We start from the raw sequence: 22,847 nt of genomic DNA, 5'->3' as shown, positions 1-22,847 counted from the left end.
CTCTCGCGCTCGACTCGACATGGGTGAGATTTGTTACGAGGCTAGCAGTGCTGCCAACTTAAAACGAAATAAAGCCGCGTTTTCAATATTATCGACCTATCTTTTTAAATTATCTATTTTTATGTGTCAATAATCTCTAATTGTTTTTTTACGTGATGAAATATTTTTTTATTTATATTTAGATTTCCTTATAGATATATATTTAAAATTATAATAAAATAATTTAAAAATGAAAAATTAATTAGTATTAAAATTTGTTACTAGACCAATATAAATAGTTATTTATGCGTCAGTATTTATTTAGTGATAATAAATATAATAAAATATGGCGTTTATTTAAATTTTCAAATAGAATCAAAAGAAATCTAATAAATCTAATATCATATGTGCAAATATTTTTATATATAATTTAATCTATTGTTTTTATATATATAAATAAAATGTATTTTATATATATTTATATAAATTTGTATAATTTGTATGTTATTTGTAAAACTAGTCTTTGTCATAAATAAAAATATTATTATATTAAATACTTGCGTATCCATAGTAACCGATTTGAAATTTATGGATTTCTTTAATATTTATTAAATATTTGCTGAATTTATATTAATTATTTTTATGTATTATATTATGACGCAATGGGGGAAGAATTAGCAAATTCTGATGTTCGAGTTGTATTAAATATAAAAGAAGGTACATTTTATGATTATTTATTTGTTAACCTTTTGATATGACATTTTCTTTGTATAAAATAACATAAAATATTATTACGATAAATAATTATTATTTGCACCACAAAAATGATTTATAATGAATGAAATTTTATAAATGTTATTTTAAAAAATTTAACAAATTTAATATTTGATGTTAATGACTTTAGGCAAAGGTTTTGAGCAAATCTTACTACCTACATTAATTGTTGCAACTTTAAATGGACATTCTTTAGAAACTGAAATAATAGAACCAAATCCAAATCCTGAATATGATCATGATTTGGTTTGGGAAGTAGATAAAAATAAATTACGGAAGTATGTATCATATAATATTTAATATGAAATAATGAAAATATGAAAAAATAATATGAATATTTATTATTAAAATATAATTTTAACTTTATAGGATGAGATCAGGGCAAGTTCCATTAAAATTAGAATGTTTTGCTGTTAAAAGCAATGACAACAAAGAAAGATTAGGATATCTTTTACTTAGTTTAAGATCAGCTCAAGTTTTTACTAAATGGGGTGCTAATAGTATAAAACCTAATTGGCATAAATTATTAGGTTTGAAAAATGAACTCAAAATACATAAACCTGAGTTACTTCTTGGTTTAAGTATTCATGATCTGGAAAATACAACAGGAAATGCTCAATTAGAGGTAAATTATATGTACTTATGTAAATGTTTAATAATATATAAAATTATATATTATGAAATTACAGTTAAAAAATTTAAAAGAATGTCAACAAACAAATGTTCAACTCAATAAAGTAACACCAATTTTACTTCGCGATGAACGTCTTATACAATTAGGTCCATTAAATATTTGTCATGAATTATTTTTAATGAATATTACTGCTATATCTGCAATGCATGTAGATTCATTATTACCAATGAAATATTATACAGATATGAAAAATAATTTGTATTTTTGGTGTAAGATATTAGAAAATGATGTATACTTTAATCAATCAAAAAAGGAATATGGAGATCTTTGGGCACTTAATGAAAAAATTGTAATAAGGATCAGAAGTTCATTAAAAATTTTCAAAGAATATTTACAATTAAAACCGTTTCTGTTTATATATTTAAAATATAAAGATAATATAGTAGGTCAATCAGAAATAAATTTGCAATCATTAATTCCTACTGATAATATTGAAGAATTTCTTAAAATCACTGAAAATAGTAGTAGTATTTTAAATCAACGATGTTACTTATGTAAAACAAATTTTGTTGAAAATAATGAAATAGAAAAAATATGTAAAAATCCATACCTTGATTTACAGTTAAAATTACAATATGTAGGTAAAACAAATGTAGGAATGGATGTTTCTAATGCAATGATTAATGATTTAATCATTCCTTTATCTAAGGATATAAATAATTTAAAACAAGTAATAAATTTTTTATAAAATAAATTGTGCGATTAAATTATTAAAGATTATCAGAAAATTTATCATTTTTAATTGTAATTGTAATTTTCAGAATTATAGTGAAATAGATTGTCATAGAAATCCTGCTGGTGATTTTGGAAAATATATTAGTGGAATTCAAACTACTTCAAATGAATATGATAATATAAATAAACACACTATAGATTATAACTTTATAAAGGATCAACCTGTTAATGCTATTTGTTCACATTCAGTTGATACATTCCTATGTCAACCTAATATTGATAATTATTCTAAAAGTGTAGAAGCTTATCATTCTTATTATTTGAATATTTTATTAGTAGCAATTAAAGCAAAATCTTCAAAATTAGCAATACCAAATATGGAAATTCGGTATTAATCATTAATTATTACATGCTAATTTAATTATAATTAGTTTTTTAATTTACTAAGAATTTTTTTTTTTACTTGCAATTAAATATATTTTTTTTCTTGAATTTAGGTTTCATCATCCAAAAACTGGAGTTACATCAACATTTCATTTAAAATTATCCTTTTCTTTAGGAGAAAAAGTAAAATTACAAGATATAGGATGCAAATTTCAATTTATATCGGCAGTAGATGAAATAAAACAATTATTATTATCTTTTCCACCAAAAATTAGCATATATAAAATAGAAGGAAATACTAAGACTTGTATATCCCAACTTAAAATTAATGCAAAAGAATTATTTTGTCCAAATAAGGTAATATAAAATATATAAAATAATATAAAAAGTATGATATTTTATTCTTGTATATACTTGTTAAAGTTTAATAAATATATCTCAGCCTGAGTGCCAATATGATATACCATTGTATGATATGGAACACAATAGTATTGGTAATTTGGATGTTTTATTAAATTTAGAAGATCATGGTCCATATTATAGGATTAAAAGAGTTATTCCTAGTAAGTTTTTTCAATAAATTTATTTTTTAGTATAAACAATAAAATAAATTATTTCGATTTAGATGAAAATTTAGGCCCACCAATCTTTGATGATACTTTAGCATATAAAATAGTAGATGAATTAGAGACTTGGAAAGAACGACAAATGGAAATATTTAAAGTTGAGGTAAAAAATTTTAATATAGTAGAAAAAAAAATATATAACTATTTTAAAAAAATATATATTTTTCATAATAATTTAGTTAAAAAGAAAGGAAGATCGTCATTTAAATTTATTAAGTCAAGAATGGCAAAAACATAGAGAAAATTTAGAAACAAAACTCGCATGTAGTGTTGAGCAATGTAAAATGCTAGCAAATAGTTTGAATAATGCTACAGAAGATTTAAGAACGCGAAGATTAAAAAGTCTTGAGAAAGAAAGTAGACTAATTAAAGCAAATGAAGATTTACAATGGAGATATGAAATGAAGTTACGAGAACTTAAAGAATCATCTCAAATAGTTCAAGAAGAACTTATGGCAAAGGTTGGTTTTTAAAAAATATAAAAAAAATTTATATTAAATAAATATTTACTCGATATTAAATTATACATTTTTAATACTTTATAGATAAATATTCTTGAAAAAAGAAAAACAGCTTTAGAAGTACAAGAAGAGCAGTTAAGTATTGAAAATGAAAGATTACAATCACTTGTAGCAAAACAATCTGAAGAATTAGAAAATTATCAAAAAGGCTCTCTAACCCAAGATCAAACGGCAAATTTATTACAAGAATTAAAAACACTTGAAGAAAAATTGCAAAATGCACAAGAGAATAAATCTTTTTTTAAAGAACAGTGGGCAAAAGCAGTTCGTGAAATACATCGTATAAAAATGGAACATCAACAAGCTATTCAAATTCAAATTAAAAATAGTAAAGAAGAATTACAAAATTTAGAGTATGTGCATTATGTAGCAAAAATATTGAAATCATTCAAAAAATATTTTGTATTAATTATTTTTTTTTCTTTTTATTTTTAGCCTAGAAGAGATATTGTGTGCAGATACTACTGCTTTGACAAATGATCAAATATTATTAAATGAGATTCAAAAAGAAATCGATGTAATCAAGCCAAAAGCATATTTTATTGAAAAAGATGCTTATTCTCAAGTATTTACACCAAATTCTATAAGTTCCAAAATTTCACAAAATGTTAACAAAAATACATTAAAAAAATCAGAAGAACAAAATGAACGATTGCAAGCATTACTTGAAGAACGTGATTCTCTTTTAAAAACAGGGAGTTACACAATTGACGATACGGTTATTACGAAATTAAATAATGAAATCAGATCTTTAATGATGAAATGATTTTTTATATAAATTATACTATAAAATATCTCAATATGATATAAAATATAATATAAAATACAATTTACAATTCCTTTTTACATGAATATATATATATATACAGACACATACACACACATACGTATATATATATATACATATATATATCTATTTAAATAAATATATTTTATTTGATTTTTTCTATTAATTCTTATTGTATTACATATAAAATAATTATTTTCATGTAATTTAATTAATTAATTAGTTAGCAAATTAATTAATTTTAATTTTTAAAAACAATATACATAAAAAAGGTTACGATTTAAAATTTACATTATAAATTTGCTTATACTATGAAACATATTTTTTTTTTAATTTTTTAACAAAAAATATTAAGTTAAAGAAAATTTTTTTGATTGCATATCTATAGCTTCTACGAGATCCTTTCCAAGAGCATAAAAGTCTTGAATCATTGCCGAAATATTTAAAACTAATTGATTATTATTATTACATTTTCGGCCATTAATATTTGATATCTTAAAATCCTTAATTTCTAATGCAGAAGGTTTTAATAAAACTCCAATTACATTACCACCATAAGTATCATGAAAAAATAAGGCAAATTCATCATAACCATTCTAAAAAAAAAAGGGAGGGAAAAGAAAAACATTTAATATATTAAAAAATGAAAATATTATAAAAAATATTATATATTATGTAAATAAGTATTAATATTATATATGAAATTTCGTTTAAACTTACTCTAAGATCTTTTAAAAAATACTGCACAGGATCAAATCCTACAACTGGAATCTTTTGAGCTGAATGTCGTTTATATGGATGCCATTCAATAATAGGATGTGCATCATTGATATCAACTGCTTGTAGTCTTCTAGGAATCATATGTGGTTTTAAATATATCAAACAATCATATTCTGTAAGTGGTGGTCTAAATAATGGTTTAAAATCTAAAAGAACTTTTGTAAAAAATTGAATTTCATATAACTTTATAGATTGTTTAGCTAGCATTGTAATACGATTTAAGACTAAAGTAGATGGTGCTTTTTTAGTCCACAATGATCTTTGTTGATCATAAGGAGTAGAAATAAATAATGGTGGTAAAGAATTACGAGATGATCCAAAAAGAGTTTCCACTGCTATTATATCTTCTTCTAAAATGAAATATATTAGATAAAAATAATATAAGTATAGTAATACAATAATAGAATAAAAGTTTTTTTAATATCAATCGCTTACTTACTAGACATTTCATCATTGAAATTTACAATAATAGGATCTGTATTCCAATGACCTCTAGCAAACATTTCTAAGACTCTTAAAAATCTTACTTGAGGTGTTTGAGAAGATCTATATGGAGTAGGTATTAAATATATTGAAGCTACAAGTAGTTCAACTACTATATCTGGTATATGAGAATCATCCAATAGCTGAGCAGATAACCAACGTTTCGTTAAACAACAAGCAGCTCCAAAGGATGGTTGTTGAATATGTAATCTAATATGTGACATTACTATGTAAATAAAAAATATATCAATTTTTTAAAATAAATCATTCTTACCCATGCAGAGCACTAGTTAGCTTCGGTAATTCAAATAATTTATTTTCTAATTCTATCGATTCTTCATTATCTTTATATTGTATAACTCCATTTTCAGTTACTTGTTTCAAGCAACTAATTTCTTTTTGATGCGATATTCTTAATCGAAATACAAATCCGTCCTGAAAAAAAATTAATTCTTTTTATAGTTTCATTATTTTTTAATATTGTTTTTTTTACTGATATGTAATAAATATTTTCTTATTTAAAAATAATAACCTTATATACATCGATATGCGAAAAATTTGCATTTGTTTTTAACATAAATTGTTTTCTAAGACATTCTGCTATTTGTATGTGAAAAGCAGCTTTTGTTTTTCTAAAAGCTTCCAATTCATCTGGCCATTTTCCACTAGTTGATAATTGCAAACTCACTTCAAGTGGACTAACATATCTAGGTGCTATTGTTACATTTTTAGACAATATTAAACAATTTTTAATTTTTTTAAATTGTTTAGTAGGCCGATAAACTGTTGCAAGTGGTGGAAAAACATCTGTATACCTAAAAACCGCGCTAGAACCTTGAACCCCATGTATTGACAAGGGAAGGTCTGTAAGAGACATCAAATCTTTTTCAAAACGATTAAATACATTTATTGCTTTTAGAGCTGCTTCTTCTCCCGTTCCATAAACAAAATGCGTTATTTTGACCTAAATATTGTAAAATATTTAATTTATTTATAAGATTAAAATTTACTATAAATTCTTACCTTTTGCAATTTTATAAGTTCCTCTATTTGATCAGCAATGTATGTAAATTTATTTTTAGGAAAACCTAATTTTTTTGTTAATAAAAAACTTATAATTTTTTTACATATTATTCTTTTTCCTGATAATGTTTTGCCTTTTGACCAAATTACTGCTTCTCGAATAGTTCCATCTTGAAATCGTCGTAATTCTGATTTTTTGTTCCAAAATTTTCGAAATTCAATTGCCTATAAATATAATAATAAAATATAATATTAAAAAATATTAACAATCTATAATCATACTTAAATTGTTTACATACTTCTGGTAAATTTGCTTCAGGGCCTTTAGTAACAATATTAAAACAGTGTTCTGGATTTAATTCCAATCCAAAAAAAATCTTCCCAATATTGTCGCAATTATCCTCTGTAAATTCCCATTCTGAAATTTCTTTTGGTAAAATACAAATTTGATGGATTCTATTTGCCAATCCTTTTTCAAAAATATTGTAAAGTATTTTTATTATTTGGATTCGATAATTTGGACCATAATTTAATTTATCCTTATTACTTGAATTAGCACTTACTATATTTTTTAATATTTGTGGATCCTCAAACCTATACATTTGTTAAGTTTATCATTTAATTAATTAAAATATTTTTTAATTTATAAAAATAATTACCATATAAAATGATCAAATGCCATATAAAATGGTACTTTTCTCATAAAAAGTGATTGAAAACTATTTGCATGTGCACTATCCAAATGATTTAAAGAAAGTTGTGCTTCTTTTTGTATCCATTTATATGTAGATTTAAATATATGTGTAGTAATATTATAATAACCAGTGCTATCCAAAAATACACAGTCATAATATTTATGATAGCTAAAAATTCTATTTTTACTATCTTCATTTTGATTCACAGTTACTCCAGATTCACACCAATCAACTTGTACTAATAAAATAAGCAATATCAATTAATAATAACAATGAAAATATTAAATCTTTTTTATTCCTTCTAATATATATATATATATGTATGTATGTATGTATACAAAATATCATACCTAAATAATTCCATGCATTCCTTATTATTTGATAACTACTCATAAATGTGTTTAACTTTTTTATGGATAATAAATACAGAATAAACATTGTTATTACATATCCATTAAAAGCTGTACAACCTTTTGATAATCCACGTTGAATCAACCATATCTTCAATAAAATAATGCCATCTCTTAAATTTGGATATTCTTTTATTATTTTCATATTTTCTGCATGAATTTTCATAGTTAAATCATGAAGAATAATAGAATTGTAATATGGTGTTGGAAGTAAATCTTCTGTAACTATCATTACAAAAATAATATATATATAAAATATATATAATATAAATAAAAAAAAAAAACAAAAAGACATATTACTTTTTTCCTCATTAAAAAACCATTCAGATCTAACATTATTTTTTTCTGGTAAAAATCTACTTAATTTAAAACTTCCTTCTTGAGCTGATATATGTATAAATACATTCATTTTAGTGCCTAATTTTCCATTTGGTACAATTTTTAAAAATGGTCTTAAACTATCATTCATAAATGTTTTGCTTTCAGCAATATCATCAGTAATATTAAATGCTATGAATGCCAAATATATTGCTTTTTTTTTCATATATCTATAATTTTGATAGTCTTGTTTTTGAAACATTTTGGCTGGCATTTCAATCATTATATCTACAGTGAAATTTGGACTAATTGCAGCATCAAACATATAAGATCCTATAATAGCAATATCCGATGGCTTAAGAAATTTAAATATTCCTTTTGTTTCCTCTGGTACCTTTGGCATTGGAATATGCATATTTAATTTGTTTTTCAATTCTTGATCTGAAATCTATATAATCATAAAATAATATATAAAATTTTTATTATAATTTTTAATATTTTAATTAAATAAATTTAATTACTTTATATTCTTTTGTTTCTTTTATGGATTCAATATTTTTCTTAAAATTTTTAAACCAAATATCAAATAAACGTTTATATTTTTCTTTAACTTTAATTTCATTTAACATTTCTTCTATCTGCAATCTAAATAAGTTGGAATGAAATAAATTTTCTGTTTCTCTAAGTTGATTTAGTTCTTCTACTGTTGGTGGTTTATATAAATTTTTATCTAATTTTCTTTTTTTTTTTAATGAAATATCAATAGAATCATCAATAATTTTCGTTCTTTTTTTATTAGATATTAAGTGACCATTTTTTTTAATTTTTTCTTTTTCTTCATTTTCTTTATCCCTATAATTATTTCTATCAATTTCATTGTTTTCATTTTCAGAATGATTATTATTTTCAAGCATAAAATTATTAGAATGATTCAAAAAATCATTTATATTTGCCTAAAAAGTTTATATATATAGATTTTTAAGGTTATGTAAATGTAATGAAACTTTTCTTTATAAATAATTACCTTATAAGATATTTTCATATTTATTTTTTTTTAATTAATTTTATTTTCATATAATTATATTTTTTAATATATATATATTGACACATATAAAAATTAATTTAAAATACGAAACAAAATATTTCACACACAGTTTTAAACTTTAATTGACCACGTGAACTCGTAACTAGTAAATTACTAGTAATATTAGCAATATTAGTAATAATTACTAGTAATATTAGCATTAATTCATTATACTTCAAACAAGACATTATCTGAATAAAATTAATTGTTAAATAACAAAATTAAAAAATACAAATTTTTTGTCTTCTAAATTAAAATATTACTTTTATTACTTTAAATAATAATTTGAAATAAAGATTTTTTAAAAAAATATATAATTTTGTTTTCACAAAATTAATTTAATAAATTATTTCTAAAAATCTTTTTTTTTTTTTAAGTCTTTATTTTGCACTTTAAAAATTTTTAATTATGTCAATTATTAATGATAATCTCTTTAAAAAAAATATTTAAAAAACTTTTTGTAAATAAATTAATAAATATATTATTTTTCTAATATTTATTATTTATATATTTATATCAAGTTAAAATATTCCATATTTTAAATTACAAGTTATATCATTAAATTATAAAACAAATAATAGGAAAAAGATTATTAATTTTATATAAAGAATAATAGATAAGAAATTTTAAAATAACAATGATCTTCACTATGGAAGCCCACTTTTATTTAAAAGAACATGGAAGAAGATATTTTTAAAATAAGATAATGATACTATGCACATGCATCATTATAAATATTTATAGTAACATGATCTTAAAAATTTATATAATACAAACATATAATTTTACAACATAAAAATTATTTTGCATCATTCTCGAAAGATTTTATCATATTAAAGATCTTAATCATCATATATATGTAGGTTTATATGAGAAAGATTTTGATACAATTAAATTATACATCATATTTCATATTTGTTTTCATTATGAAATATAATATAATATTTTGTAATTGAATAAATAACTGAGATATTGAAAACTAAATGAGACAAATATATTAACTAGCACCTTGTTAGATTATTAAAAGATTATTAGATTAATAAAATAAAACAAAGATTATATAACAAAAAAAGTGCATTTTATAATAATAATAATATTAATAGTAATAATAATAATAATAATAATAACAATAATAATAACAATAGTAATAATGTGCAAATATATAATTATTATTCATGAAATTATGAAAATGAATTTTTAATAGAAATAAATATTACATTCTACTGAACAATAATCTTTTTGTTTTAAATATAACATAAAATTTATCCTATTATATTTTACTGCATAATTTTTATAAAAACAATTTGTAATTATTAAAAAATCAAAATAATTTTAAGTTTTTCAAAATATTGATATTTTTTAATAATTTATAAATTTTTAGATTAGAAATAAATAATATATTTAAAAAAATTATACAGTAAAAAATATGATATAATTAATTATAACTAAGTAAAGTACATAAACTAATTTAAATATGAATATCATCAAAATTTGAAATAGCTAATAAATTTATAACAAAGTAACAAGCTGCACAAATAAGTAATATAAACTTTGAATAAATACATATTACAAATTTTTTAATTGATATTATCAATATATATATATATTCATGTATATCATATATATATATATAATGAGCTTAAGATCGTTTCTAGATTATACAGATCGATATCAATGCATTGATCGCATTAATTTTATTAAGCGAGAATGCAAGTTTTTTTTTAATAATCCAAATAATTTCATAATATGTACATAATTTAATAAGTATGTTTCATTATACTAGTCAGTAAAAAATAAAACATAATACTTTAATATATTACTACTTTAAAGCATATTATGATCACATCAAGTGTTAAATTACTTAATATAAAAAATAATTGCAAATAATGATTCATTGCACCTTTTGAGAGCAAATAATATTTTTTTTCTTATATGTACCAATATTTTTGCAGAAACATGAAGAGCCCATATATATTATTTTATAATATATGGAAGTTTTTGTCTATTTTATATCAAGCAGAACATATAATTTTTTATTTATTAGAAATTAATAATTTAAGTAATATCTGTAATAATATATGCTGATTCCAATAACATATAAAGAATAATTAATTAAAATAAACTAGAGAGCACACACTATCATTAAAAATTAAGTTTAGAAATCAATAATACACATAATACAATAAAACATAGTTAACATAATAATTATTAAGATATGAGAAAATTAATATTTTTATATCATTATTGGTCCAATTACATATATTATTTTTTTCTATTATATATTTATTATTTTTAGGCCTAGCATTGGAATTATGATATTTTCCAACCACAAAAGATTTTAGCACATTTATTTTTCATTCATATAGTATTTATTTTTTGAAAGTATTATATATTTAATATGTATAATCAGAATTTATATCATGACAAAAGAAAAAAAAATAATAAAATAAAATATGAAAATGTTTAAACATAAATTTTATGCAAATATGCATCAATTTTGTTGAATATTAATACTTTAACTTAGAACAGTACTGACAGCCATATAGATCTATAGATTCTTAATGTTAAAAGTTGCAAAAAATAGAATCTTTTAATATAGAAAAGATTTTTTAACATTTTCCTCAGTTTTAATTTTATATAGAACTATTCATGGAGCAATCTTGTATGAGAATCAATCTCTTTTCTTAGTCTTTATATACATTAATATAATTAAAGTTTTTATAATTAGGTTCATTTATAATATTGTTAATAAGTTGACCTTTAATAAATTGTAACTTCATCTGCAGATATAGCTAATTCTTCATCACTCCAATCACTATTTCCAAATCCTGATGAACCATGGAAACTGCGTGATCTTGCAACATTACTAAAAACAAAACAAATATTATTTCTATCTATTATAATATATCAAGAAAGAACCAGTAAAGTATATTATGTAATATATAACAATATTTTAACATGCTAGTGCCTTTTAAATCTATATAAAATAAGATTCTGATATAAAAAGACCTTAATTTTATTTATGTATTCATAAAAATTTCTAATAAAGTTATTCCATTAAATAAAATTTTCAGTTTTCTATTTTTTTTTCTATTTTAATCATTTTGAAGTAAATTTATATATTGTGCAAAGACAAAAATATGCTTGGTTCTTTCTTTGATCATGCAAATAAAACAAATTAATAAATAAGACATAAATCTAGCTGTATATTGCATTAATAAGCCACAACAAACTAGACTGAAATTTATAATTTGCACTTATTATAAAATAAGTATATATTGTCTTATTTTCTAACTATCCTATANATATATATATATTATATATTATATATAATAAATAATATGGATTTTATAATTGAAACATTACTAACATTAAAATATTAATATATATTATATTTATTATATAATTTTAAAACATTATACATAATAAAAATGATATATTTTATGTAATTCTTGTATTCAATTATATCCATAGTATTCACTGATTAATAGTGCATTGGCGATAGATTAATATAAACAATAAATAATATCAAAAAGCAGCATTGCTGCGATAAAATTTTCTTAAGAGGCCGTAAAAAAAAAAAAAGAAAAAAAACAGTAAACATTACATTTTTTGATATACCTCTTAAAAAAATCTATATCGCAAAATCAAACAAGTCATTTTCGTACCACTTGCTTGTATCGATGGTCTCTATCATTAGATTATCGATCGCTATCAGTCCTACCAACAGTGAAATAATTATTTTTAAATTAACTAAATAATAACATGTTTTAGATGATTTTTAATTTAATCTATATAAATAAATATTTACCTTGGAGAAAGATTGGCATTCGTATTTTTCTTTGCCAAACCTGCTTTTCTTCTTCCTTCCATTGCTGCTTTCATAGGATCATAACTTTTACGACGTTTCCAATTTTGCATTTCAACCTCTCTTGTATTTGGTGTTGCAGGTTTTTTTGTTTCTTTTGGTTTTATTTTAGATCCCTGCAAAAAATATTTTTAAAAATATAAAAAATATAAAAATTATCTTTTATAATAAAATATAATATAAAATATAATATAATATAAAAAATAAATACAGTATTTGCAGTTCTGCTTGATCTCATACTAAAACGTCCAGAATCAGTTCTACTAATACTTGTAACAGAATCAGATTTTCGAGTATCTTGTATAATTGATTTATTCTTATTTATACTTCCTGGTACTTTTGTTGATTGTATGTCTAATCTTGCTCTGCGTAAACTGCAAATAAATACTTAAAATATACATAATGATATTATTCATTAATTATATTCATAAATTTTTACCTAAATGCTCGATTATATTTAGTATTTGAAAGAGCACTCTGTGCATTAGGATGACGATCATCGCTGCTCTCTGTATCACTAGGTTGATGTAATGTTTTTGACATATTTTTATGTAAACTATGACTAGTGTCTTCATCACTATCATTATCTGAGTCTACTAAAGGTGAATGACAAACTGTAATACGAGCTGACATAGCTGACATTACATTTTGTGTTGTTTGTAAATAATATGATGTTTCTATATCACTATCACTTTCCTATATATAAAAAATTAAACAATAAATATAAATTTTACAAAAATTTATTTATATACATTTACCAATTGTGGGCTACATGGTGGAGGTACTTGATTATCATTCTGAACAATATTTATTTCGTTGTCAGACCATTCATTAGCTAGTGAAAGAGCAGCACCAGTTCCATGAAAACTTGCTGATCGCAATACAGAATTATCATGACTAGAGATATATTAACAGAAATTTAAATTATATTCTATAAACATTTGCAATATTATATTTCAATATATACATACTTTCCTGAACTATCTTCTGTGCTGTGATGTTTTTTTGAATTATCTATCAATTTTTTTCTACCTTCCGCAGCTGCTTTCATTGGATCATAACTTTTTCTTCTTTTCCAATTTTGAAATTCTACTTCTTTTGATGTTAATGTTGAATTACTTCTACCAGATTTCTTTTGATCTTTAATGACTTTCTGAATAGGACGTTGTATAGTAGAAGTTAACTATAAAATATTATTATAAGACACATATATTTACATATAAATATACTACATATAATTACATTAAAAAAAAATTTTACAAACTCAATAGAACAAAGATTTAATAAAATACAAAATACAAAAAAAATAAAATATAGAATAAATATTTATAAAAGTATAAAACACTTACATGAGATGATTTTGGTGTTCTCATACTAAGTCTGGTACTATCATTTCTTGATATAGATGTAGTTCTTGATTTTGTAGGCTCTGATTTTTTTAAAGATTCTTTATTATTTACATTCATATTAGTTACACGATTTCGATTTTGCTGTTTATTTGAAGATGTTAATTTTGCTTCACTTTGTGCTCTTCTGCGTCTTTCTTCAGGAGTTGTATTTGGAGTTGTATCAGATTCACAATTTAATCTATATATTATGAAATAATTACAAATATATTATATTAATGATAAATTTATTATTTTTATTACATATATTTTAAAGTACCTAGCTCTTCTTATGCTAAAAGCTCGGTTCAATTTAATTCCAGAAGAAACTGAACCTAATGAAGATTTTGCTTGCTGTTCACCAGTTTCACTACTACTGTCCGAAGCAGGAAGATATCTTCCTCCTAAAGATGTTCTATCAATATCACTACTATTAAAACTACTGCGACGAGATGACTGGCTTTGTAATTTTATATTTCTAATATTTGCATTACTACATGATCTTTGGATATTTAAATTACGTTTAACATTTGGACTATTTTGAAGAACATTATTTGTTGTATTAAAGCTGATATTTTCTTCGTGATAATTTGCAGTACTATTAGATTTTCTTAACATGTATGGACTAAAAGAACAAAATGATTTTAGAAATAGAAATGAAGTATTTTCAAATTTTAGTTATTATTTATACCTATTTTCAACACATGTAAAATATCCAATATTTTTTGCTTGTGGAGAAGACTTTGCCAAATGTTTAGTTCTTTCCAATACTGGTGAATTAACAATTTTGGTGACTGTTTTACGAGTTATAATTGGACTATTTGTTAATTTTGGTGTAGATGGCCTTAAATGATTTAAAACTGGACTATTTGAATATTTAATTTCATCATCTTGATAATACTTCATACTATTATTTTTGGACGTATTACATTCTGCTGTATTAGATGTATACTCTTTCCTATATTATGAAAAATCAAATTATAAAATTAATTTAAATTATATTTTTTAAATATTGATTTAAATATTGATTTTTTACCTGTCCAAGGAACTACTTCGTCTTCCTAAATGAAGAGAAGTAAAATCTTTGGACGGACTACTTAATTCTTTATTTATATCATCAGTCTTTGATTTATTTGAACTTATATATTTGTGAATACTTTTTCTATTTTCATTGGTATTAATTCTTCTAAAAAGAGATTCAGAAAGACTTCCTCTTCTACCCAAAATTCCATGTACTGGTGTTCTTTGTGAACTTTGTGGAGGTGTATTATAACTATTACTAGTATCGTCATCTGATTCTCCACCAGAATCAATAAGTATATATTGATTTGAAATTTTTTCTTTTATTCGTAAATATGATTCTGCATCTAAACTGCTATCGCTTTGTTCCTAAAAATTTATTATAATTATCATATATATGTTTATTTATACTCATTTTATATATATATATTGTTGTACAAGATATAATAGATAGTAAGTGCAATTTGAAAAAATGTTAAATTCACTCTTATTGTAACACTTAGTAAGTACATATTGATCATAAATACATATATATTCTATAAATATATATATATATAAACAATGAATATTTCATACATTGCGACCACGAATCAATCGTTGCGATCTATTATGAATAGGAGATGGTATTTTAGAAGGACTTAATGGAGGTGTACGGCCAGTTAATCCACCAATTGCTGGTGGTAAAGAATTATGTTCTGCTACTTGAGTAGCCCATTCTGATATCCATGTATTATTATCCCTTGAAACACTCATCTTTAAAATAAAAAAATATTTTAAATAATAACAATTATTATAATAATAATAAAATACATAGAATATATTTACCTTAAAACTATGAATACATGCTTCATTGCTTTCATCTTCAGTTAAAACACCAACACTAAATACTTTATCTATATCCATTCTAGCTTTTTCTTCATCTGTATAATCTTTATGAATTGTATATGTTCCTGCTTCACTAACTGCACCATCTGATCCTCCATCAATATTACTAACATTGAAAACATCAATATCTGTTTCAGCTAAATCATTAGGATTTACTTCCATTGTATAACTGATGCTAGATAAATTAGATTCCTTAACATTTATATTTTTATGTTTAATATAATTGATATTAGATACTTTTTCAGATACATCAGATGAATGTTCATATTCATCTTCTTGATCAATATTTTTTGTATATAACTTTTCATCGTCATCATAATTGTTTGCTTGAATTCTACTTAAATCATTTATAGTAGCAGATTTTTGTGGTACCCAATATGATGTTGCATTTGTTTTCTCTGTATAACCAAGTTCTAAAGATAGATTTTTATAAGGAAGTTTAAGTTGTTTTGACTGTTCAAAAGATTTACTCATTATATCTTGTTTATTTTGAAAATTTGATATTCTCACATTAGATTCAGATTTTTTAAAAATATGTGATGGTTTTAAAAGTGACTTTGAACCTAAAAATAAAATACAATATAAAATACAAAGTAAAATAAAAAAAACTGTAAAATTTTAACTGTAAAAACTTATAAAATAAGAGAAGAGATGTATAAAATAATTTTAATGCTAAAATCTATGAACAGTTAAAATTTTTTAATTCAATATATGCAACATAAAGCTTTAATAAAGCTTTAAAAAAAGAGTTCATATATGATATTAAAATCATTAATATTGGCAGTCTACATACTGTGAATATATTGAAAGTACTTGAGAAGAATATTAAAAAGCATAGTAAAGATGACTTCATCATGACTCATACATTATACAGATATAATCTTTCATATATGCTTTTCAAAAGGAATTGGTTTTTGATAATTATAAAAATTTTAAATGTTAAAATAATTATAATATTATTTTAAATGTGAAAATTTGTATAATTACATATAATAATTATATATTTATCATAGTAAATTATTAAATTATATTAATAATTAATAAATAACCCTGTTTAGATTATAATTTAGATACATAAAATTTATAAAAAAATTAATTATTAATTTTTATAATTGTTATATTGTTATATTGTTATTGTTAGAAAAAAATAATTTCATTAAATTTCAAAAATATAAATTAAATTTTCAATATTTCTAGATAATTTTAAATTAAAAATATTACCTAATTGTTTTAATTTTTCTGATAATTGATCTGTTTTTCGTCTTGTATCATCTTCACTACTAAAATAACCTTCAGAATGTATACTAGAAACTTTTTGTTTTTGCATTAAATTTGAAGAAACTAAAGTAGCAGGTTTTTTTGTATTTATTTCTACCTAAAAAAATATAATTCTAATCTTAGTTATATATTTCATTTATTATATTTTTATCATATTTTATTTATATAAAAAATTATTTAATATATATTTTAATGTTATATATTTTTATAAAATATATTTTACAATACATCTACCTTAGATGTAGATAAATTTCTTTTATGTCTAGCATTATATCTTTCAAATAAATTTTGATATTTTGTTGTATCAATTTCCTTATTACCAAAGTCAATTGTGAAAGCTAATGGAGCTTGAGATACATAACCATCAGTAGAATTTTCTGATGTTACTTCTATTTTTTCAGTCTTACAATCATTTTTTAAAACTTTCTCATCTTGTGATAATTCTTTATCTTCATCACTTTTTTCCTCTTTTTCATTAGTAGACACTAAATTATCTTCTAAATTTTTTGCATAAATTTGAGAATTTTCAACTTGTGCGTATATAAGAGTATCGTCACATTTCTCGCTATCAATCGTTATATTTTTAAGAGAAGACAATGAATTTTCGATATCTTTAATATTTTCGTTGTCTATCTGAATATCATTATTAAATTCCATCGAATTGTTTGCCAAAAGTTGAGTGTCAATCTCTTTGGATATATTCTTTTCTACTTCCATATTCACAGCCATTGAACATTCCAATTTTAAACATCCGTAATTAGAATGTTCACGTTCTCTATGACACTACTATCTATTACAATTAATTTGTAAATGCCACTTCTATAATTACATCTCACTATTTGACCGTAACGTCATATAAAATGCAATATAGTATAAAATTTCTCTGACACATCGACACAGTTGCGTCTATCAAACGCCATTGACGGCAAAAAGTGTCAACATTCGTAATTACCAATACGTAAAAGAAAATGTTACTAAAATAAAAGTATTATATTATTAAAATCATCCTATGAAATCGAATAATTATTAATTATACGAAACAAATAATAACAATAATAACAACTTGATTTTTATATGAATAAATAATAATTGTATAATATATAATATAATATTATAGTTTTGATTATAAAACTAGATTGCTGTGGAACGAATGGCATGATATACGCTACTGTATCGACGTTGATGTTTAACGTTTTTGGTTCTACGCGGTCTTCCTAGTTTATTATATCTTGCATGACGTTAAATTTACCCTTGTTAGGAGGGCGTGCAATTTTCACGATCTCCGTTTATTACTTATTTTAGTAATAATGCCAAAGAGAAAGAATCACGCTCTTATAGATTCTGATAGTAGTGGCAGTGCATCAGAAAGTGGCTCGGATTTGGATAATGTAAATGATATAACCTTACATAAAAATCTTATATTGCATATCTTTTATTTTATGCTTTTATTCCACTTCTTATACAATGAAAATTAAACAAACCAATTTTAGTAATAATATTACTTGTTTCATATTATTTTTTGAATCTTTAAAATATGTTATAAAAAAATATATAAAATTTATTTTACATAACCTACTGATATATGTTTAGATTTAGGCATTCAAATATTTAGCTTTTAATTTATAATAATTCATTACTTATAATTAAAAGAAAAAGAATATTTTTGTATATATCTGTTTATATGTACTTTTCATTTATATATTTAATAAATTTATCCATTTTATAAAACAATTGAATTTTAATTTTAAATTTATATATGTTTGATTTAGGACTTACTCTCACTTGCCAAAAAGAAAAAAGGAAAAGCTCAAGATGATTCTCAATCTAATGAAGACACCAGTAATGTAAAAAAAGATAATAAACATGATTCAGATACATCAGATTCAGATGATGATTGGGGTACAAAAGCTGGTAAAAATAAGAAAAAGAAAGTACCAACTAAAAGAAATAAACGAAAGATGACAAAGTCTAGTAGCGAAGAAAGTGCTAGTGAAAAAGAACCTGAAAAGATCTCAGAACCAGAAGAAGGTAATTATTTAAAATAAACATTAAGATAAATTTTTTATATGTTAAAATAATTAAGATATATTTTATAATTCTATGACATTACAGAATAATTTTTTGTTTTTAGGCGAAGTTTCAGACTCGGATGCTAGCGTTTCTGATTCTAGCCAGGAAGAATTTAATGATGGCTATGATGATAAATTAATGGGAGATGCTGAGGATCAAGCAAGACTTGCTCAAATGACAGAAAAAGAACGTGAACAAGAAATTTTTAAACGTATTGAACAACGTGAAATTATGAAAACAAGATTTGAGATTGAAAAAAAATTGAGAATGGCTAAAAAACAAGAATTAAAAAAACAAAAAGAATCAAGAAAGAAAGAAAAAGGTACAGAAGAAAAGAAAGTTGATAGAGCACCAGATCCTAAAGAACGGAGTAAAGATCGTAAGAAAACTATAGAGGAAAAACAAGATAAAAAGTTTCATGCAATGTCTCTTTTAAAAGCAAGACGAGAAGAAAAAAAGGAAAGAGGTAAAATATTAAACAAATAATTAAAGAATAAATATATAAAAAATAAATTAATTAGAAATTATTATGATTAAATATATTTTATTTTTTTTTCTTTAATTAGAGGAAAAAGAAAAACAAAGGATAGAACAACAACAACAACAATCAAAGGATATCGAAGAAGAAGAATTAGAAGATGATCATAAAGGAGGAGCAAATAAAACAAAACTTAAAGCATCTGATATTTATTCTGATGATAGTGGTTCATCAGATAGTGGTGAAGAAGAAGACATTACTAAACCATCATCTCAACGTAGATCATCTTCAAGTGATAGTAGGGATACTGATTCTGACACTGATAAAAAGTCAGTTTTTTCTTTTTTTCTTTTTCTTTTTTTTTATTAAAAACATTAGTTAAATGTTAATAATTAATAATCAAATGATTTTGTAGATCTATTACCAGTAATAAAGCCAAACCAAAAAAGCCAATATATGTCAGTACTAAGGAAGATCTTAATAAAATTAGATTATCTCGTCATAAAATGGAAAGATTTGTACATTTACCTTTCTTTGATAGAGTGGTGCAAGGTTGTTTTGTTAGAATTGGCATTGGAAATAATAATGGTAAACCTGTATACAGAGTAGCTGAAATTAGTGGTGTTTGTGAAACAGGAAAAATATATCAACTTGGTGGTACAAGAACGAATAAAGGATTAAAACTAAGACATGGCGCCCAAGAACGTGTATTTAGATTAGAATTTGTATCGAATCAAGAATTTACCGAATCTGAATTTTTCAAATGGAAAGAAACTTGTGCTTTACAAGGAATATCAATGCCTACTTTTGAAGAAGTTGAACAAAAATTAAAAGATATTAAAGAAGCTTTAGTATACGAATTTAAGGAAGAAGATATAGAAAAAATAGTACGAGAAAAAGAAAGATTTAAACAAACACCATATAATTATGCAATGAAAAAAGCACAACTTATGCGTGAAAGAGATGCAGCTAATTGTAGAGGAGATGATGAAACTGCCAGTCGACTTAATCAAGAATTAAGTGAACTTGAAGAACGTGCTTCCGAACTTGATAAAATGCGTACTGCAACAATATCTAGTATATCATATATTAATGATCGAAACCGCAAAAAGAATGTTGAAGAAGCAGAAAAAGCAATCATGGTAAGCTATAAAATATTTACCTTAAAATATAAAATTATTAAAATGTTAATCTATATATATTGTACATTATTTATATAACAGGAAGAGTTTAAAGCTAATAAAGGTAAAAAAGTAGATGATCCATTTACCAGACGAAGTACAAAACCACGAATGGTTTTTAAACCAGAAGATGAAGAGATATCATCTACTGCTCTAGTAAATGATAAAGTAAGTCCTCAACAAACTGAGACAGTGACAGTATGTAATGAAAAAGAAAATGGTCAAGAAACAAAGAAAAAACAAAGTACTGAAGATTTATTTAATGCTCATGACTTTGATATCACAATAGATTTAGAAGTACCAATTCCAAGTAAGTCATGTAACAAATATATTTACATTTATTCTATAAATGTTTTTTTTTTTTAATATGAAATATATACATAATATTTATTTTCCTCTTTTTTTAGATAATCCTGTTAGTGTATTACCGAAACCTATTAGTAATATCAAGGATACTGGACCTCGACGATCTTTGAATTTAGAAGATTATAAGAAAAAACGAGGACTAATCTAACTTTTTATTACTTTTAAAAGTAAAAAAATCAGTCTTTGATGATCTGATTAATTCTAAAAAAGAAGACGAAGTCTTGTAACGGTTGACTGAAAAAGCTTATGTATAGTTCTCATATATAATATTATTTTTTGTTATAAATAATGACTCCTTCTTTTAGAAAGGATAGATAGGTGGTTCCTACCATATAATTCTATTTACAAATTGTATTTTTTACGAAAGAATACAATTTAATGTTCATTAGAACATATTTGTTTTTTAAAGAACATTATTAAGGGGTACTTAAAAGAAAAGTATTACAATTTGAGTTATTTAAGAATTTTATAACTGCATTTGTTTTTTTCATTCAATGGTACAATTTTTTCTACCTTTTAACAAAAGTTCTACTTTTTTATTTAAAAGAAAAAATAAAATCTACATTTAGAATTATATATAATTAATTTCTTAATATAAATCTTTAATAGATAATTTTAATAACAAAAATCAGCATGGATCACAAATATATTAATCATGATTTGTGTATATTATAATGTGACATTTCTTCTGTGTTTTATACATTAAAATAAATACTAATAAGCGGCCACCTTATAGTAAAAAATATTAAAAATTACATATATTTGAACTGGATGAAAATATGCTTTTAATAATTAAGTTTATAATTAATTGATTTACATAAGAACATGAATACGTATAAATATTTTTTTATTCCTTGCAGTGTTATAATATTACAACTGCAAAATACTGCCAATATAATTTGGCTACAGATGCTTGAATAATATGTTTTACTATAAAAATTTGTAAATATTCTCCAAACAGTTCAAATAATTTAAACACAAAATTCTTATATATATATACATATATATATATTTCTGTACTAAATAATGATAAAAACATATTTTTAGATATATACTTTTCTTATGTCTAGTTAATCCAATTAT

General features: G+C 22.7%; 4 protein-coding genes across 7 annotated transcripts; 2 read left to right on the top strand and 2 right to left on the bottom strand.

Annotated features, from left to right (window-relative positions):
- The first annotated feature begins 575 nt into the window (after positions 1-575).
- Positions 576-4,471, top strand: LOC122718617 (centrosomal protein of 120 kDa). 2 transcript variants are annotated; one of them, XM_043943815.1, is made up of 11 exons: positions 576-696; positions 884-1,031; positions 1,123-1,378; positions 1,443-2,117; positions 2,209-2,510; positions 2,620-2,863; positions 2,949-3,069; positions 3,132-3,235; positions 3,312-3,593; positions 3,678-4,006; positions 4,089-4,471. In XM_043943815.1, the coding sequence occupies exons 1-11, from the start codon at positions 642-644 to the stop codon at positions 4,417-4,419; spliced, it is 2,847 nt and encodes a 948-aa protein (XP_043799750.1). In that variant the 5' UTR covers positions 576-641; the 3' UTR covers positions 4,420-4,471. The 2 variants fall into 2 exon arrangements, with proteins under 2 accessions (XP_043799750.1, XP_043799759.1); XM_043943824.1 differs by lacking the exon at positions 1,443-2,117.
- Positions 4,472-4,697: 226 nt separating this feature from the next.
- Positions 4,698-9,223, bottom strand: LOC122717678 (nucleolar protein 6). 2 transcript variants are annotated; one of them, XM_043941964.1, is made up of 11 exons: positions 9,174-9,223; positions 8,132-8,597; positions 7,772-8,056; positions 7,386-7,659; positions 7,026-7,320; positions 6,727-6,951; positions 6,236-6,667; positions 5,978-6,138; positions 5,660-5,913; positions 5,161-5,570; positions 4,698-5,036 (listed from the first exon to the last, which is right to left on the bottom strand). In XM_043941964.1, exons 1-11 carry the CDS (start codon positions 9,189-9,191, stop codon positions 4,791-4,793), a joined length of 3,066 nt encoding a protein of 1,021 aa, XP_043797899.1. In that variant the 5' UTR covers positions 9,192-9,223; the 3' UTR covers positions 4,698-4,790. The 2 variants fall into 2 exon arrangements, with proteins under 2 accessions (XP_043797899.1, XP_043797907.1); XM_043941972.1 differs by lacking the exon at positions 9,174-9,223 and adding an exon at positions 8,671-9,081.
- Positions 9,224-11,675: 2,452 nt separating this feature from the next.
- On the bottom strand, positions 11,676-18,566 carry LOC122717448. 2 transcript variants are annotated; one of them, XM_043941524.1, is made up of 15 exons: positions 17,904-18,566; positions 17,613-17,766; positions 16,332-16,954; positions 16,083-16,259; positions 15,523-15,875; positions 15,178-15,444; positions 14,767-15,111; positions 14,451-14,688; positions 14,073-14,284; positions 13,860-13,998; positions 13,541-13,797; positions 13,313-13,475; positions 13,045-13,217; positions 12,902-12,953; positions 11,676-12,099 (listed from the first exon to the last, which is right to left on the bottom strand). In XM_043941524.1, the coding sequence occupies exons 1-14, from the start codon at positions 18,396-18,398 to the stop codon at positions 12,935-12,937; spliced, it is 3,615 nt and encodes a 1,204-aa protein (XP_043797459.1). In that variant the 5' UTR covers positions 18,399-18,566; the 3' UTR covers positions 11,676-12,099; positions 12,902-12,934. The 2 variants fall into 2 exon arrangements, with proteins under 2 accessions (XP_043797459.1, XP_043797448.1); XM_043941513.1 differs by lacking the exon at positions 12,902-12,953 and having other exon boundaries at positions 11,677-12,099.
- A 337-nt stretch (positions 18,567-18,903) lies between these two features.
- Positions 18,904-22,217, top strand: LOC122717965 (RNA polymerase-associated protein Rtf1). The gene is made up of 7 exons (XM_043942554.1): positions 18,904-19,057; positions 19,439-19,697; positions 19,801-20,205; positions 20,306-20,546; positions 20,633-21,359; positions 21,441-21,708; positions 21,806-22,217. The coding sequence occupies exons 1-7, from the start codon at positions 18,977-18,979 to the stop codon at positions 21,910-21,912; spliced, it is 2,088 nt and encodes a 695-aa protein (XP_043798489.1). The 5' UTR covers positions 18,904-18,976; the 3' UTR covers positions 21,913-22,217.
- Positions 22,218-22,847: the final 630 nt, after the last annotated feature.

Source organism: Apis laboriosa, unplaced genomic scaffold, assembly GCF_014066325.1.
Source record: "Apis laboriosa isolate Shangri-la unplaced genomic scaffold, ASM1406632v1 scaffold11_cov152, whole genome shotgun sequence".
NCBI lineage: Eukaryota > Metazoa > Arthropoda > Insecta > Hymenoptera > Apidae > Apis > Apis laboriosa.
This window is presented reverse-complemented; position numbering and strand designations above follow the sequence as displayed.